The 17,954-nt window shown below is 34.8% G+C and overlaps 3 protein-coding genes across 4 annotated transcripts; 1 reads left to right on the top strand and 2 right to left on the bottom strand.

The window, feature by feature from the left end:
* Positions 1-5,272: 5,272 nt before the first annotated feature.
* LOC107861243 (BTB/POZ domain-containing protein At3g22104) lies at positions 5,273-8,550 on the bottom strand. Its single transcript, XM_016706593.2, has 3 exons — positions 7,276-8,550; positions 6,001-7,101; positions 5,273-5,679 (listed from the first exon to the last, which is right to left on the bottom strand). Exons 1-3 carry the CDS (start codon positions 7,336-7,338, stop codon positions 5,488-5,490), a joined length of 1,356 nt encoding a protein of 451 aa, XP_016562079.2. The 5' UTR covers positions 7,339-8,550; the 3' UTR covers positions 5,273-5,487.
* Positions 8,551-9,436: 886 nt separating this feature from the next.
* On the top strand, positions 9,437-10,207 carry LOC107859500. 2 transcript variants are annotated; one of them, XM_016704540.2, is made up of 2 exons: positions 9,437-9,802; positions 10,003-10,207. In XM_016704540.2, exons 1-2 carry the CDS (start codon positions 9,498-9,500, stop codon positions 10,040-10,042), a joined length of 345 nt encoding a protein of 114 aa, XP_016560026.1. In that variant the 5' UTR covers positions 9,437-9,497; the 3' UTR covers positions 10,043-10,207. The 2 variants fall into 2 exon arrangements, with proteins under 2 accessions (XP_016560026.1, XP_016560025.1); XM_016704539.2 differs by having other exon boundaries at positions 9,453-9,802; positions 10,043-10,207.
* A 510-nt stretch (positions 10,208-10,717) lies between these two features.
* LOC107859499 lies at positions 10,718-17,145 on the bottom strand. The gene is made up of 6 exons (XM_016704538.2): positions 16,821-17,145; positions 14,640-15,696; positions 14,383-14,570; positions 12,041-12,077; positions 11,732-11,796; positions 10,718-11,648 (listed from the first exon to the last, which is right to left on the bottom strand). Exons 1-6 carry the CDS (start codon positions 16,907-16,909, stop codon positions 11,162-11,164), a joined length of 1,923 nt encoding a protein of 640 aa, XP_016560024.1. The 5' UTR covers positions 16,910-17,145; the 3' UTR covers positions 10,718-11,161.
* Between the last annotated feature and the right edge of the window lie 809 nt (positions 17,146-17,954).

The following is a 17,954-nucleotide window of genomic DNA, read 5'->3' as shown; positions in this document are numbered from 1 at the left end:
GTAAAGAAGATCCCCTTTAGTTGCTTTTGATTATTCTTAAATCTACCCTTGATGTTATTCCATAGATGGTAGATACATATATAGTGAGCTACATTTGGATATACAAGTGCAACAGCTTTTAATATGCTGTCATGCCTATCAGATACTATACACATGCCTTCTCTTTCACCAAAAGCACTGTTAAACATGCAGAAAAACTATTCTCACGAAGTATCATTTTCAGAATCAACAACAGCATATGCCAGTGGCAAAATATATCCTAATTAAACAAGTGGGATAGTGTCTATCAGTGCATGCCAGCATATACATAATTTTGTCTAAAAAAATTTCATAAAACTCACCTACTGCATCCAGTACACTAGCAGACAACATTGTTCCCTTGTATGCAGATTTCAAAAATGTTCCATCAATAACAATGGTAGGCATACAATATCTCCAGCCCCTAATTGATGTGCTCAACGTGACAAAAGCATATAAAAAGTGATTGTCCTCCGTTTTATGTAGCCTTGTGAATGATCTGGGATTTATTGTGTTTACCATGTATAGGTAAGCTGGCAATTTAGCATAAGATTCACGCAAGGAACCTCTGACCAGCTCAAGTATTTTTTTCTTTAGCTCTATATACTTTTTTGTATTTCATTCTAATTCCGTACAAGTTTCTCATTTCTTCCATGATCTCTGCTGGAGTGTATGTTGATTTAAGATTTAGAAAGTTGTGCTTCACCATTTTAGCGATGGTTAAAGAAGTAGCATGCCGTTGTGAAAGCATTCTGTTCGCAATTGGACAGGTGTGATCATTGACAAATTTTGTCACCATGAAAATTTCTAAATTTTGTTGATTTGAAGATCTAAAAATCCAATTGCATCTCTGATTGATACACTTAAGATTGTACCTAGACACATTATGCAGTATACTGTTCATAACCAATATATATGCAGGTGCAATAGAGAACTTACACAGTTCATATGTAGTACTTTATATGCATTATATATACAGGTCCTATATAGAAGTTACACATTCTGTACACAGGTCATATGCAGTTTATATATAGGTCCTATACAGTAGTTACAATATTATATGCAGCATTTATGCAAATTTATACCAATATTCCAACAATATATAAAACTTACACATTATTGACATAGGTCATATAAAGTAGTTATATTGCTTAATATCCAATATATATGCAGGTGTTATACAGAAATTACACAGTTCATATGCAATACTTTATATGCAGTATAAATACAAGTCCTATATAGTAGTTACACAGTATGTACACAGGTCATATGCAGTTTATATACAGTATTTATGCAAATTTATACTGGCATTCCAATAAAATATAAAACTTATACATTGTTGACACAGGTCATATAAAGTAGCTATATAGTTTATACCTTGATGATGATGATCTTTTCACCTTAAATTGAAATCTCTCACGGATTGCATAATGTTTCATCACACTTGATATTGTATTTTTATCCCAGTACAGCTGCCCTTCTTCAACATCTCTATGAAGTGGATCCTTAATTATCGATTCGGGATGTTCTTCCATTTCTTCATCTTCAATTGTATAATCAGAAATATGTATCGAATGAACTTGAATAGCAGTCGGAGATGTTTCGATCAAATTTCCAATTGAGGATTCTCCATTTTCAAATGTGTTTTGTAGTGTTATACACAATGGAAATTCATTTATATTCAAAAAAAAAAAATTCATCTCCATATAAAGTCTAATACTCATATCATTGTAAATAGTCATAGATCCACTCTTTACAATGTATTTTATTGTCATTAAACCAGAATTTCACTCTAGATTCAACTGCTTATACAGTTCATCAACAAAATATTCATACCTGCAATCCGAATTCAAAAGTACTCCATTGATTGTAAACTTTTCAAACTGTACATCACTTAACCACTCTCCTCCGTATTGTAGCATAATTGGAACTAAAATTGAACTTGAAGCCATTATTTTGTGTCAACTGAAGCTAATTTTAAATGAAAAAAAAAACTTTTTAAAGCTAATTGATGGAGAATTTTATATATTTATATGCAATTTATGAAGGTATTTTAAGGTAATATGGTGGATCTGAAAAAGGATTTGTGAGGTAAAATTAATGGAAAGGAATCCTGAGATAAAATTGGGGAAGAAAAGTGTGAGTTTCAATTGAAAAGGAAAGAAATATATTACGCGATTTTTGCGGCTTTTTAGCGGTGATTAGAAGATGGTTTTATGGTATTATTTTAATGGCTATTAAGTGGAAATTAAAAACAGGGGCTATTTTTGTGGAATAAGTTTTAGGAGAAGGGCTATTTTTGTCCTTCTCCCTTAAATTTAGCCGACAGGTTACATTTGTCCACCTTTTCAAATTGTGTCCATTTTTTTTTAAAATGGCCACCCCATGTCATTTTCCCTTAATTACTTGAAATTTCAATATATTGTTGTAATTCTTCTTAAAAAAAAGGTACCGCATTCTTTGAAGTCTCTACTAAAATTTATTCATTGGTATATATTATGACCCTATTTTCTCAACTACGAACTATGCATGAATTATAATGTAAAATGGTTATGATTTTCTAATTAATAATAGTGCAGGAACTTGGTTAGACAAATCCTTCAAGGATAGCATCTGATTCAAAGATTATAATACGGTCTCTAATAATCACTAAACTGCTATTATATATATATATATATATAGTTGTCATAAGATGTTTGGTTTATTTCATTAAAAAAAGTATAAGTAATTTACTAAATTGCAGGTTGTGGATCGTTTAAAACATATCTGCTTTTAATATGATAAAGACAGTTTCAAATATTAGTGCCATGGCCTGTAGTAATCACATAACTCGATTTGTTTTTCGCGTTATCATATCTAGTCTAGTTAAAAATATTTAGTTCCATATATTTGTTTGTACCACTGGCAAACTTGAAATAACTGTTAGATCTTTCTTTTTTAAAACCAAAAAACCAAAATAAGTACTTAATTAATCCAACAAATTGTTAGGGGTGTGCATCGGTCGGTTTAGTTCGGTTTTACGTGTTATTGGTTCGGCTTATCGATTTTTGATTTTTAAATATGTAAAACCAATAACCAACCAATAAGATATTTTCTTATCGGTTTCGGTTTATCGGTTTTTGGTCCTTAACAGTTCGATTTTCGGTTTAACCAATAAGAAAATACTTATAAAATAGAAATAGTAACAACGAACATAAAAAAATGAAATTTTAATTACCATCAAAACTTAGGCAATGTATTTTAGTTTACAAGAATCTTCAAACTTGAACTGAATGTTAGTTAGGAAAAAAATTTAATCCTAATTGTTGGAAGCTATAAATGCTTCAAGCTTTTTATTACGATAATAGTCGAACTTTATATTGTGCCTTTATTGTCCTGAAAAGCTTAATACTTTGTGAATCACTGTATTATGAATTAGTAGTGCATATAATCTATATACATACACATATCTCTCTATAGATAGATAGATAGATAGATAAAGAGAGAGAAATATATTTAAATATATAACATAAATAGGGATAGATAGATAAAAAGAGAGAAATATATTTAAATGTATAACATAAATAGGGATAAAATAATAACTTAGTGTATCCTTATTGGGTTATCGGTTTAACCGATAACCTAATAAGTTAAAACCGATACCGAATCGTTTACCTAATAATTTTTTTTATAAAACTAATAAATCATTAATTCGATAACCCAATACCAATAACCCAATAATATTTTTATCGATTCGATTTATCGATCGGTTCGATTTTTGCAGAGCCGTACAAATTGTATACTTGATGATAGTAGCAAATGGTTTTTCACTTTGTTGACTCATAAATGCACTCGGAATCCAATAGATGGGAAGCCTAAAAAGACGATCACAATAATAAACAAAGATGTTGGTCGTTGGAAACTTCCTAAGCCAAAACCAAGATGCATTCTTTGATTCATTTCAAGGTTGTTTAGTCCTCCTAGGGTTTTTGATTTTTCAACTTCTCTTTTCATTTAATAGCCTCCTTTCTCCAACAAGACATGTCCTATTGAAAACGTAATCAATTCTTTCTTCTTTTTTTTTTTTTAAAGAAGATCACTTTCTCAAAGATCGACTCCCTTTTGGATACCAATCTTCATTATATCTTTCATTTCATATTTGTGTTTGCTTCTTTGACATAGCAACTTGTTTCCTAACATGATTTTCCACTTGGACTAGCTAAGATCTTTTTAGGTAAGTTTTTTTTTAATACCTAGAAACCCCCGCATGACACGGTTTCAATTTACCGTTAATGAGAATTTCTTATAAGCATATATTTAAGATTATAAGTTTAAAAAAGTTTTTGTAGCCTTGAAAATGCTATCAACACTACATGTTTCAAAAGTCTTTATTTTCTTTTTAAACTTATAAGTCACATAATGCAACAACACCCGGCCCGAAGCAACTAGATCTTTTCTTATTAGAAAAGCCGAGTTTTCCTCCTAAATCTGTGTCCGTAGCTGTCAAACCGGTCTTTCTCCGATGTTCATGTTACAACTACAATGTTGGGGAGTTGATGAAGAGTTCTTGTCACATTATTTATCATGACTAGTTAATTAGGAAGAAACTTCACACAAATTCGAGTACAAGTACATTAAGTCTTCAAAGAAATTTATGCCCCATACACCAGCTAGAAACTGTAACACATATGACAATATTGGTTTAGCGAGCCCCACAAATGTTGTGCTTATAACAAGCCGCATTAGTCGCTGGGAGATTCTGTATTAGTACAAAAGTCTTGGCTCACTACTCTCTGTAATTATTCTTTAGAAACATCCATTAATTATATTAATCAACTACTCTTGCTCCAAGATTCGACAAAGACAAATACAAAAAGACAAAAATCTTATACTTAGATAACTGTTTTTTCTATTTTTTTCTTCGATCGGCTGTTAGTTATTCCTATATTTTAGTAGGGGTCTAACTGTCAAATTAAAGCTTTCATGAAAACTTGACAAAGACACTTTTCTTGTTTTTTTTTTCCTCTAGAAGTGTTTGAATGTTAGTATGGACTATGGAGTATTTAGTTCGTACTCCCTCTGTCCCAATTTATGTGGTTTTCATTTTAAGTCACGTTAAAAAAGAATGTCATACTATTTTACTTATTAGAAACAACTTACTGTTAAACTTTCTATTTTATCACTAATAAGATGATTAATAGCCACCATAACTTGTTTTAATTACAAGTTACAAATGTCTTTCTTTCATTTTTGAATTTTTGGTTGAGTCAAACACATTGAGATGGAAGGAGCAGTTAAGAAACTTTGGTTGTTTTGTCTTTTCACCTGGAAGATAAAAAGGAAAATGACAAGCACCTTGCTGAAGAAAGTAAAAGAGTTGAAAGATTTTGATTTTCCTAGCTGATTACATAACTTTTTAAAGACGAATATATACATTGCACTACGTGCTATTCGAAGACTACATTGATTTTTCATATGATCACCAAATATTTAAGAAAAAATTGAATTCCTTGGGACTGAATATCTGAGCTTATTCTGCAGAGTGACTTGTGCTGTGACTAATGCACAAGCTGGAAAGCTTTCATTTTGAGCTAAGTCCTTCAGAATTTTTTCGGTTAGCTCGTCATATCTCAGAACAGAACAGATCTTTATCTTTTCTTCTTCGGATAGACGATAATGTACCTGTTACAAAATCAAGTGTTTTAAGTTCTATGCACTAATAATGTACGTAATATTTACACAAACAGATCGCTTAAAAGGAATTTGCACGATATAATAACTACTGATTATTGATCAATGGTAAGTAACCTGCTACTGATAGTGTAAAAATTCTTTCAACTATTTCCCAAGCCAAGTGTTGATAGGACTAAGGTTTATGCAAGAAAAAAATAACAAACGGGAATCAATTTGAGTAGATCAATCCAGTTGGAGATTGAAAACAGTAATATTAGTGAATGTAATGAATAGATTGCCTTTCGAATTAAAAAGGTCTTGTTTGTTTACCTTGAGGTATATATCCATGGCAATATAAATGGTGTCATATGATTCTCTTGCAATATCTGGCATAGTCATGGCCAATGCCAAAAACTTGGAAGGTTTAAGAGAAGGATCAGGGGCCACTTCCATGATATAGAGATCAATCAACTCTGCAACTTTCTTCAGTTGATACATTAATAATTTTCCGCGACTATTGGAGAGGAATATGTCCAACAGCCTCAGAATGAGATTGACATTGTAAGCAATTTTTTCACCAGCTGGTGAAGGAATAAGCAAATCATCCAATTTAGCTCTATCTAGCTGAGAGCCAATTAAATTTTCTAATTTCCCTATTGAACATTTGCTCATTTTCAAGTTAAAAGATGCCTGAAGAATGTCAAATAGACCCCTGATAGATATAAAGCTGCTTACAAGAGGGCAAAGGCATTTGATTACTGTCTCAATGATTCTGCATTTCTGAGCTGATGAAGCATTTGGACATTTCATTCTTTTGTAGTAAAATAGGAATGAAGAAATCACAGAATGATCCAATTTCTTCGAAACCATTGTGTCTATAATCTTCTTGAACATATTAAGGTTCAAGAAACCAAGATCTGCAAACCACCAGGTTGCTTGAGAAGTGCAAATTCCCCTGCTTTCTAAACTAATGTCCCCTGAAAACTGCATGGACGAATTGTCGGTAGAAGATGGACATGGGCTAGAAATGTAATGAAATTCTAGTCTTCCTACCACACAATCCAAGAACTCTTGAAGTAAAGACGAAGATGACAAGAAAAAGAGCAATTCTTGGCAATTTTCCAAGCCAATAATCAGCTCAGACCATGTCATGTAATGAATCTTTCGGAAAAAAGAAATCGTTTGCTCGACCAAATTTGGTTTCCCCTGCACTTCTTGATTCATTTCAAGGTAATTGGCAGCACAATGTAGTTGAAACATGTTAAAAGGAGTCATCTTTATCCTACCTCCATTATAGCAAAACTTAACAATGAGTTCAAAACACTCAGCACCTCCTGGGAATTTGTCGAGAAGTAATTTCAGCCTTCTTGTTTTCCCTGTCAACTTACTGAATAATTTTCTTAATCTCCCCGAGAAAGATTCAAGAATGGTCTGCAAAAAATAAATAACATAAACATAAATATGACAAAAGATTTTTAAAAGGCAGCATTTTAGTCCCTAAAAATATACACTCAAAACAAGAACTTGGATTTGATAAAACTCAATGACAATGACCAAAAATTTGCAACAGGAAATATGACATCACAGTACAACGTATGTATGTACCTTGTCCACCAAGAATATTTCTTGTCCATTGACATCAACCTCAAGAAGACACAAATTTTGCATAGTCAAAAGATGGTTCCAAGAGCTAAAAGACAGGGAAATGAACGTTAAAAAGAAACCATTACCTGGGATGTCAAAGCTCTAGAATAATAATAAGTATTCAGAAGGAACAAACAAAATGCTGAGAGATAGAAGCTATAAAAGAAGTTCCAAATTTGATTTTTAAAACCATGTAGTAGTTTATTGAGCTGGTTTCTCGACATTTGTGTACTTTGGTATGTCAATGGTAGCATAAAAAATTATAGGAATTAGAAGCATCCAAAAATGGGAGTCTTTACTACTCCTCCAACAATGGGTATCTCTTGTTGTATCACTATTTGGAAAGTCAAAAGAATTTTTCTTTAATTATGCTTCAATTAACACGGGAAATTATTGATTTGTAACATTTCCTTTATGAAATTTCTAAAATGTCAAAATTAAAATCGGATGCCCAAATTCCCAAGAGAAGAAAAAAATCAATGAGTTAACTTTACGCTTAGTGAAATCGATCCCTAAGCAACTTCCTAAAGCGCAGCGGTTCGATGGGTACATGAAAGTGCTAATTTTACTTTGACTATAGAACCATTTTTTTTCTTTTTCCTAATATGAACCTTGAATTATCAGTCTCTGACACTCCCAATATTGTCACTGTTTTGTAAACGAGGATGTTAAGTTAATATTCTCAAGAATGTTAGTCATTCAGGCCCTCCACAATTTACAGTAGCAGTTGTTGATTTTTCTACTTTTTTCCGTCAATTTTGGATAGTGGGATAATCTGACTTTGAGGTAATTTACTTTATTGCAAACTAGATCCCACCATAAAATAAGAATTACTTGTTTCACTTGCAGAAAAAGTACAGCATGCAAATCCCAAATATTGGTGAAACAGGAGTCCTTTTATTTCTGCTCAATATTTTTTGAAGAAACCAATTATGAGATGTGGTGGGGAAAAAAGATCATCTTCTTTAAAATAGTTCCACAATAGCTAATATATGCAACCAACCATCAAGAGATAAGGTGGGGTACGAGACTTCAGCACTCTTAATTAGATGTCTCATGTCGTAATCCTGAGAATGAAGAAATCAGCAGGAAATATTTTTTCTTTTTATAAGTTTTATGCCGTGCGAATCCAAATTATTCGAGCTAGTGAGTATTGAATGTATAGGTTTAAAGTGCAAAATATTTATCCTGTTATCTTGTGTGTGTAAGTACAATACAAAAGGACACCCAAGAAAATGGAAAAAGAAAAAAGAGAGTTGAGAAAGCACACGGGTGATAAAGGCAAATATTAAGGGGCAAAAAGCATGCACACTTTTTAAAAGCAGAAAAATTACACAAAAGATAGAAACTTTTTAATATAAGTATTAGATATCTCCTTGCAATTTGCAATAACATATCCCATTTTTAAGTATTTAAATGCTAAAGCCGTCCACGATGCCAATCAAACATTAATAATTTAATAAGAACTGATCTAGAAAAGCTTTAATTAAAATCAAAATTAATTCGTTTTATAATCCTTTGAATCTTGGCATCAGAGAAAATAAAATATTCCAGGATCCTCCTTATCCTTTTGAGCTCAATTAGAAAAATCTATTAGAAAAACAAAAGAAGTAGATAGGGCAGATGAGCTAAATTAATCCTCTATACATTATTTAAAACCAAAGTCACAGACTCGAAAAAACAATTTGCACCCAAGTTGTGGTTTAACTGTCATTCAAGGGGAAACTCGTGAACATTGGGGTTCACATCTCAGGAAAAACAAAAAACTTAAGAGAGACTTTTTAAAAAAATAATAATAATAAATTGTCTGGTCGTAACAATAAGGCTATTCAATATTTAGATTATGAAAGGTAATATATCCTTGAGAAAATAATCGAAGAGAGAGTATAGCTTCACGCGTTATTATTATATACAAGTAAAAAGGTTACATAATTGGGATAGAGAAAGTAATAGCTCACGCATTTAACATGAATTTGGATTTTGATAATCTTTTATTTAAATGCAATCCACGATATATTTGTATTAATCATCCATTTATTTATTAGTACTAAAAAGGTCGCCTTTCACTATCATCACACCTCACTTGCAGCCTCCGAAAAGTGACCGAATTGACCTTAATAGTTCTCTACTAAATTATGTTATAAGCATTCAACATAGGACTAGAAATTATAGTTGCAAGAGCTATGAAGTTCTTAGCTGATTTTCTTTCTTGTTATAGTGGTTCTGTTAGTAATAATAATAGTCCCAAAATTGAGGCATGTTCTCTTGTTCAAGTAACATGCATAGAAGAAAATACCATCAGGCCTCGAAAATTAGCTCGTAGAAATTCATCATCATCATCAAAGAGATTTTGGCAGCCAACTCTATACACCATCTCTGAAAATGATACCATCAAAGTACAAGAAGGGATCAAAGCCACCACCAAGAAGATGAAAAACTATAGACCCAAAACTACCTCTCAAGCTTGTGCTTATTACAATGATCTGAGGTAAGCAATTACTATTTATGTTTCTTCAAATCAGAGATGGATTTATGACGAGTTTCATGACTAAACTCATTGTTTTCGACTCAAATTATATGAAGAAATGAACTAAAGTGTGTATATATATACCCGATATTATAAGATCACAATCATTTAGAACTCGATGATCCTGAACTTAAATGAACATAATGGTTTTTATTTTTCAGGTATTTGCAACTATTTGATATTAGATTTGCCTTGTTGTAGGGTACAAGCTCAGTTTCAGACAAGTGTTATGGCACTATCAGCAGTACCCTTCGTGTTTTAATCTCCTTTTCTAGTTACTCTATTCATGTCTTCCTGAGAAGTACGTGTGCTTAGTGTCATCATGATACACATCTCAATGAATGAAATGTTTTTAATTGTCCTTCAGTTTATGATAAAAGCTATCAGCAGATCGAGCAATCATTACTATTATTATTATTGTAATATCTGATATAAAACCAGAGGAGCAATTACATAACCAAAGTTCTAACGTAAGTCAAGATCAGCCATTGACGAGGAGATATCAAGCCAACAAAATTATGAGTTGATCTCAATCAAGTGCTCCCTAATGCATGTCTAGTGATACAGTGATGGTATCACGAATGTGGTTCAACGCTTCGACTATTTTACCACGGGCAATATGAACATCAACAGTAAAACAAGTTCATACTAAATTTTTTCTTTTGACAACCAACAAAATCCCCGAGGGCCAGAATATTCAAAGTATAATGGAGACCCGCGATGTTGTCATCGCGCACTGCTCTTATCACTAAAAAGAAAAGTACACGCTGCACGTACAGTTTGTGTCTGTAACCACAAGAACCTAAACGAAAAAGATGTACTGTACGGTAGCTAATTTCAGTCTTCAAAACAAAATTCAGCAAAGGGGCACGGGCATCTTCAGAATGTGATACTGCAAAAGCATAGAGCAATTATGTTTCTAAACTAGACTATCAATCGAATAACAGACAGGCATTCGCCATCATTAGTTTATGCCATCAGGCTTCAATCAGAAATTCATTCTGAGCAACAAATCATCTATAAAGGGAACAAACATCATCCCCGATGATTATTATCGAACTAAAAGATATAAAAGAAAATACAAAAAAAAAAAAAAAAAAAGGAACAGATTTCTGAAGGTTGAAGGTGTTAGGTCTAAAGGGTGAAGAATCAGGCTGTAGATTTTCAACAGCAAGATCATAGAATTTTGTTGCTAGCCTATAGCATGGATAACAATTACTATCCCCATCTTGGTGTTCCTGCTACAAACAAAACTCTGTTGCAGTCCATGAAGCAATTAGCAATGATGAGACATTTTTTCATTCGCTAATCTCCCGGAGCTTAGTACCCATTAATCTGAGGCCTCTGCTGAGGGCCTGTCAATCGAGAAAACGGGATTTGACCTCGATTAGGAAGGCTTTTCTGACCAGAAAAACGATCAGTTGTTGCTGGATCAGAGACAGATTTTGAGAAGGCTGCAGCCAGCTCTACTGCAGAGGCTGCTTTTCCATATCGCACACCAGGAGCATCAGCAGAAGCAGGTCTTGGTGGTTCAACAGGCTTGCGCCATGTTTCTGGTGAGCGCGGCCTCTCCTGTGCATGTTGCTGAGGCTGATGGCGCTGGTGGTGCCTTTCAGTCTCCTTCTTGTTCCTCCAGTTCTCGCTTCTCCAATTCCTCCTCTGCCCATCTCCTTTCTCGGCATCTATCCTGTGATCTCGCCGATCTGCGTTCTTTGCCATTCTATGGTCAATGGGCATATTCTCTGCTCTCTCATTATGCCTGGTCGCTTGCATAACTGTCTCTGCTTTCCCAGCATGTTGTTTGCTCCTTCAGACAATTACCACGTAGTTTGTCAAACGAGGAAACTTCTGAGTCATAGAAAGAAATTGCAAAGTCAACTTATCTACTACCTTGGATGAGGTTGACGAAGGTCATGATTATGTGTAACATCATCAATCCCACGATTCTGTAGAACCTGTTGGCGGTCCATAATTGAACAGTAGTGTTAACAGAAAACAGAAACCTCAAACATTAGGGAACGAGAAATTGGAAGAGGGCAGTGCAATCTTAATTTTTTTTTATTGGTGATTCATCAAGCAAATCCAAAAGACATTGAGATGCAAAATGAACAAACTATGTTTCTTACCAACAACAGAAGAAGAAACAATTATCTTTGGCAAATAATACTTTCTTCTGCATACATAAGATTAATAACTTACCATTTCACGTGGACGAGCATCACCAAATAATGGTTTCCTGTGCCAAACAAATCATAAGCAGAAAAAGATGTCAGCTTTACCTAGAACAGATGTCCTTGATCACATCATAAAGCAAGGTCAGTAGATATTGCCAAGGGAGGAAAAGAAGAGCTGAAGATAAAGTAGAGGTGAAGTGATATTTTACAGGTACTTTATTAAGATAGATATCACCAAGAAAGATTAGCCGCTAAATAACAACAAAAAGCAGATTATAACATTTATAAACCACAACCCGGAGATACAAGCTGCTAATGATCCATCAAATTTGAGAAGCTTAAAGAACAAAAATGTCCGAGTGCATAGCTTCAAGTCATGGTAAAGCAAATCATCATCCTATGAATATCTATCTATTTCAATATATCATGGAGAAAACAAAGAGATGTGCATGCTACTGCTTCATGCATGAGTGGTCTTATATAATTCATTCATTAACCATGTGAATCAACTCTTTAAATGGCAATTTGATCACAAAATGATCCAACAATCAAGAATTATTCAGGACGAATAATGCTTTTAATTATGGTTCATTAGGAAGTATTCTGCCAAAGAAACAAAGGAAATGTCTAGCATTTTACTTTATCAAACATGCGTTGTACATATAAAGCCGACCTAGTTTGCACATCAGTAAAATCTGCACTGAAAAGACGGAGATTACAAAGAAGATAGAACAGATGACCACACAATAGTTGTGAGATCTCACAGAGAGCTCCTAATTTGCTAAGGAATGATGCCCCGATTATCATCACCCATTTTAATTATTAGAGCTGAGTTATTGCTTAGATCCCTGAATCAACTACCAGTCCTCTACTCTTCCCCAACTGGAAAAAGAAACAGAAAACTAAAACAGCAGCCAATTTGTTATTTAAAAAAGAAAGCCATCCTAAGTTGTGAAAAAGAGAGCTTCACATTGTACCATAATAAGAGCTTTAATAATCAAAAGAATTGTGACTCAGCTCTCATCATTTCCCCAAACCTAGCCCACCAACTCTTATTACTCTTCCTCTAGATCACCACAATCAACAACTCCCAAAGGCACTAGAACAGTCAAGCATAGTTCATTTATACCATTGTTAAGACAAAACTTCTAATGCAATTATCGAGGAAGAAATGCAGCAGAAACAAAAAACTGAAGTGATGCAAGCCGAGTCTCTTCAAAATTGTGCACGAAAAGCCGAGCTAAAGAGTTTGTAGACTTTTCATTGAGTCACTATGTTGGAGGCTTGGAGGGTACTTGGGATGAAGACTTGAAGTTCAACAACTTGCTCAAATGGAAGTACAAATGAGGGAGAACAGGGCCATGTATGCAAATGTCTATTTTATGAATTCACAAAAGAAGACAACCAAACAAGGTCCATACTTCATTAAGGGTAAAATTGTAATAGATAGTCTTCTTTTATTTTCCTAGTATAAATAGTAGTCTTTTATTATTCTGAAGACTTAGATTATCTTGATGTTTGAATACATTGTGAGATTGTTGAAGCTTTTGATTATTTCAGGTTTAGAAAGGAGGGTTGCTTGGGAATTCCACTTCCCTTGAGGTTCTTCTCATAGGTTAAGTTTTAGTGGACTTTTCAAGAAGGTTTTCCATGTTTGAATTGGTTGTCTTGAATTCCATTTTCGTGTCCACCTTCGATCCTTTTTATCTTTAATTCTTTGTTTTTTTTTCTTTGTCTTCCGCTCGTTTTCTTTCTTGTATCATAAAGTCACAGAGGATTTGCACAGGCAAATCACTAGGTAATATGACAACTACGATGCCTCAATACCAAGGTAGTTAGGATCGCTGTTGAATTCTCAAAGACCATATCGCTCCACTTAGAATTATATAAATCCAATAATTTAAAGATTTGGGTTTTCATACAGATATGGGTTCTCATACACGAGAAGTTTTTTATATTTTCTACTAGCATACAAATTTCTAACAAGACTAAAATAATCCAAGAGAACTACACTGTAATAACAACTAAGTGGTGTCACCTATATGGATCTTTTCCTGAGAGAACTTGCTCAAATTGCAAGTACTATGCCCAAATAACACAGGATTGCAGTAGGCATAAAACTAATCATTTCTGATAAACCCTCACAATACAGAATTTCTTGGTAAGTTGCTATTGCCGCAGATAGATAATGTTTGACATATCTTTTACGACTTCATTCTTGAAAGAGGACTATACTCTGACACTACTAACCATTGCCACTAAAAGGTCCTGCTAAGCACATTTTATCTTTACATAATACTTCCAAGTCACCAAAGAGAGACCCAGGCAATGGAATTGAAAACAATTAACAGATACAGGGAGTTATACCTTTTAATTTCAGTGTTTCCCTCTGATTGTTCAAGAAGCTGTGAACGAGGCTTCAAGTTCAATTTTGGGCGTTCATTTACTTGATTGCTTCTTTCAGGTTCAACAAAACCAGTCTTGATGGGATCTACGCTGGGATATGCATCGGCTGATTTCTCAATACGAACAGGATTACTAGGATGCTGGTTGACCTACAGTAAGATAACCAAATGAGATTCTAGTACATAGATAAACCCTCCAGAGGGAGCAATGTCACAAACCTGCTTATAATCTATGGACTGCTCTAGATTCTCCAATGGTTTGGATCTTGGTAACAACTTTAATTTGGGCCGCTCGGATGGTTCAGAAGATGCAGGTGACTGCATCTCATATCCACCAGAGCTAACAACATTATGGGGCCGTTGAAACCCAGTTACATTAGCAGAAGTTTTTCTCTCATTCGCCTCCATAAATAAAGGGGACCTGGCCCTCTCCTGTGCTGGTAACTCCTTGTTAAACCCATGAACCCCGTCTGTAAGAGAAAAATTTCTTTCAGCATGAACCGATAGCACCTGATCACTATATTCGGGTCCACCCACGACATCTGACATGTTGAAAACATTATCGTTGACTGTAGTACTTCCATGGTAATAGAATTCTTTCTCTGAGTCTTGATGTTTAATAACCTCAACATCCATTTGAGAATGAATCTGCTGCTTTGAATGCCACCTGCCAGATGTGATCTTCTCAAGAGCACTGGCATGGGCTAACTTCGATTCAGCTTCAGGAGCAGACCATGGAGCTGAGACTGATTCCTTTGCAGTTGCCATCTCCTTCTTTAGGCCCCATGCATTTGGGTATGACCCAGCAACAACTTGAGCACTACTTGCAGACACATTCGGAGAACTCGCGCTCCTGCCACTACCACCAACAGAACTTTTATTACTCACTCCCATACTAGTCGATTCATTGAACCAAGCCCCATGTGTACCACTTGCTGAGCCTCTAGGATTTTGACTCGGAGGAGCTGATACTTGCCCTCTACCTACCATCCCAGTGACAGAGTATTCTGCCTTAGGCTCCACACGACTTGGCAATGCACGGATACTGTCATCCGTAACAGTTCGACGAGGTCCAGATGATCCATCCAAAGGCTTCCTTTCATCCTCATCAAAATTACGGCCTATTGGTGCATTATGACTTAAGAAAGGAGTTTTCTCATCAAAGTTTCTGGTAGCACCAGCTGATCCCGGACGTAACCGGTGCTCCGGCCTTCCAATGGGGTTTCCCCATGATGCTTGCCGATCAAAACCACCACGATCTGATGGCCTAACCATTCTACCAACCAGAAGGAAAACATTCAAACATCAGCATTAGGAATTCTCTACCCAAAAGAATGGACAATACAAATATATAAACAGATTTCAGTAACTGCATTCAGTTCTGTTTTCCATATTACACAATAGTATTGGAATGAACGGAGTCCTAATAGAGTGGAATGGCATAACAAATCCATATAGCATGCCAACTAGTTTGAAATTGAGACATCATTGATTGACGGCTTGATTGAACGTAATATAATAGCATCCACCTTCGATGACTAAGTTATGTTTACAATGTTCCAAACACTATTCAAAAGGTGAGCAAAGTCACCAAGTTTACATGTATCAATGGAACAAACTTTTTGACGTTTCCTAGAAGAAGAATGGAATGCAAGTCATGCAATCAAGAGTGTGGCCTAGTCGTAAATGAAGTGGGTTGAGCACATGAAGTCTCAGGTTCATATCCTAGTAGAGACAAAAACAGGTGATTTCTTCCCACCTGTTGCTAGTGGGAGGTGACACGTACCTGTAGAATTAGTCGAGGTGCGTGCAAGCCATCCCGGACACCTCGTTTATTATTATTATAAAAAAAAGAATGGTGTGCAAGTCATTTGTTATTGCAACTTGAACAAACACTTAAAACAATCCAGAAATAAATATGTATTTCAAGATTTTATGCTCCAACTTAACTTTCCAAAATTTCAAGATCCCAAAAATCAATAGGGATCTGCTATACCCGGATCTACAAAACCAATTTGAATTAATCCCAAACAAAAAAAAGTGAAAAGAAATCATATGTGCAGAAACGCCAGATCACAGATACTAGCAAATAACACTTTCCATAAAGAAAGTTGAGAAATTTACAATCCCCAGCAAAATTCTGACCTCGATTTACAGAAACCAATCAGCTAAAAGCTAAAATTAAGATCATTCTAGAAGAAAGCAGCAATTTCTCCATTCAATCATCAAAAAGATCACAACTTTCATTAACCAAACATCAAGAGACAGTCAATTAAGCTTCAATCAACCAAAAAACGAAACCCCACCAATTCAATTCGCAAAAAAATAGAAACCCATGATATAAATTTCAATAAAAAACCATATGATTACACAAAGATAGAGATAAAAATGGAAACTCACACGCCAGGTGCAGATGGTAAGGGAAGATCTGAAGGAATAGAACCACCATGGAAGTCTTTCAAAGTCATGGTTGCTTTCTTCTTCGCCATTCCTTCACAACCTTACACGTATATCTCTATGTATATCTATGTATATATCACAAATCTCTTCTTTCTCTGATAAAGTTGATTTTTTTTTCCTTTTTCTTCTGAGTGAAAGAGAGAGAGAGAGAGAGAGAGAGAAGAGAAAGAGGAGCAAAATGGATTCGGGTGTAGCTTGTAAAGAGGGTCACGGGACCAAATCTTAGCAAGTGTTCCAAGTGTTGTTTAATCTATTATTCACCTCTTCCTTAAGTTTAGTTTTTTTTTTTTCTCCTTTTGTGTGTTTGTGTTCAAATGCATCTTGTTCTATTCTTGTGTCTATGCCCCTACATAAAAGGAAATAATGCTGATTCTATCCCAAGTTTACATACGTAACACTTTTTTATGTTTGTTTTGTTGGTCATCCCAAAATGTTTTTGACATTGTTCCTTTCCTATACTACTTAAAACAACTTTGAAGATTTTAAATTTAAATTTACCAAACTACACAATTTTAAAGTTTCATCTAATATAATATTTTTAACAACAACATACCAGTATGTTCTCATCAAATAGGGCCTGGGAAGGAAAAGTGTACGCAATCCATACAACTATCTCAAATGTGAAATACAGAAGTTGTTTCCAATAGACCCCGACTCAAAATAAAACAATCTAGACAAGGAATAGTAAAAGGACAAGATACAATAAAAATCAACACATCCAGTAAATACCATATACCAGATACACCAATTAATACAACAAATGATACAACATCCTAAGGTCATACTAACCTTCTTCCCTAATCCGACTCCTCCACAACTATCACGTCCCAAAATCATCCCTAGACGTGACTAGCACCTGTTGACACCACCTGTCGGGAGAATCAATCTTCCTTACACTTTTTTTTTGTTTCCTAAGATATCCCCACAGCCGGCAGCCGTGAGACTAATCCTCCGTTCCACGGTCAACGCACTAAGCGGTAAGCTGTAGGGATTCACCAGAGATGGGGATCAAACCTCCAACCTTTTGCTTAAGGGGTGAGGTGCTGAACCACCACACCAACCCTTGTGGTTCAA

Source organism: Capsicum annuum, chromosome 2 (genome assembly GCF_002878395.1).
Source record: "Capsicum annuum cultivar UCD-10X-F1 chromosome 2, UCD10Xv1.1, whole genome shotgun sequence".
NCBI lineage: Eukaryota > Viridiplantae > Streptophyta > Magnoliopsida > Solanales > Solanaceae > Capsicum > Capsicum annuum.
Note: the sequence above shows the minus strand (reverse complement) of the source record. Positions and strands in the feature narration are given on the sequence as shown.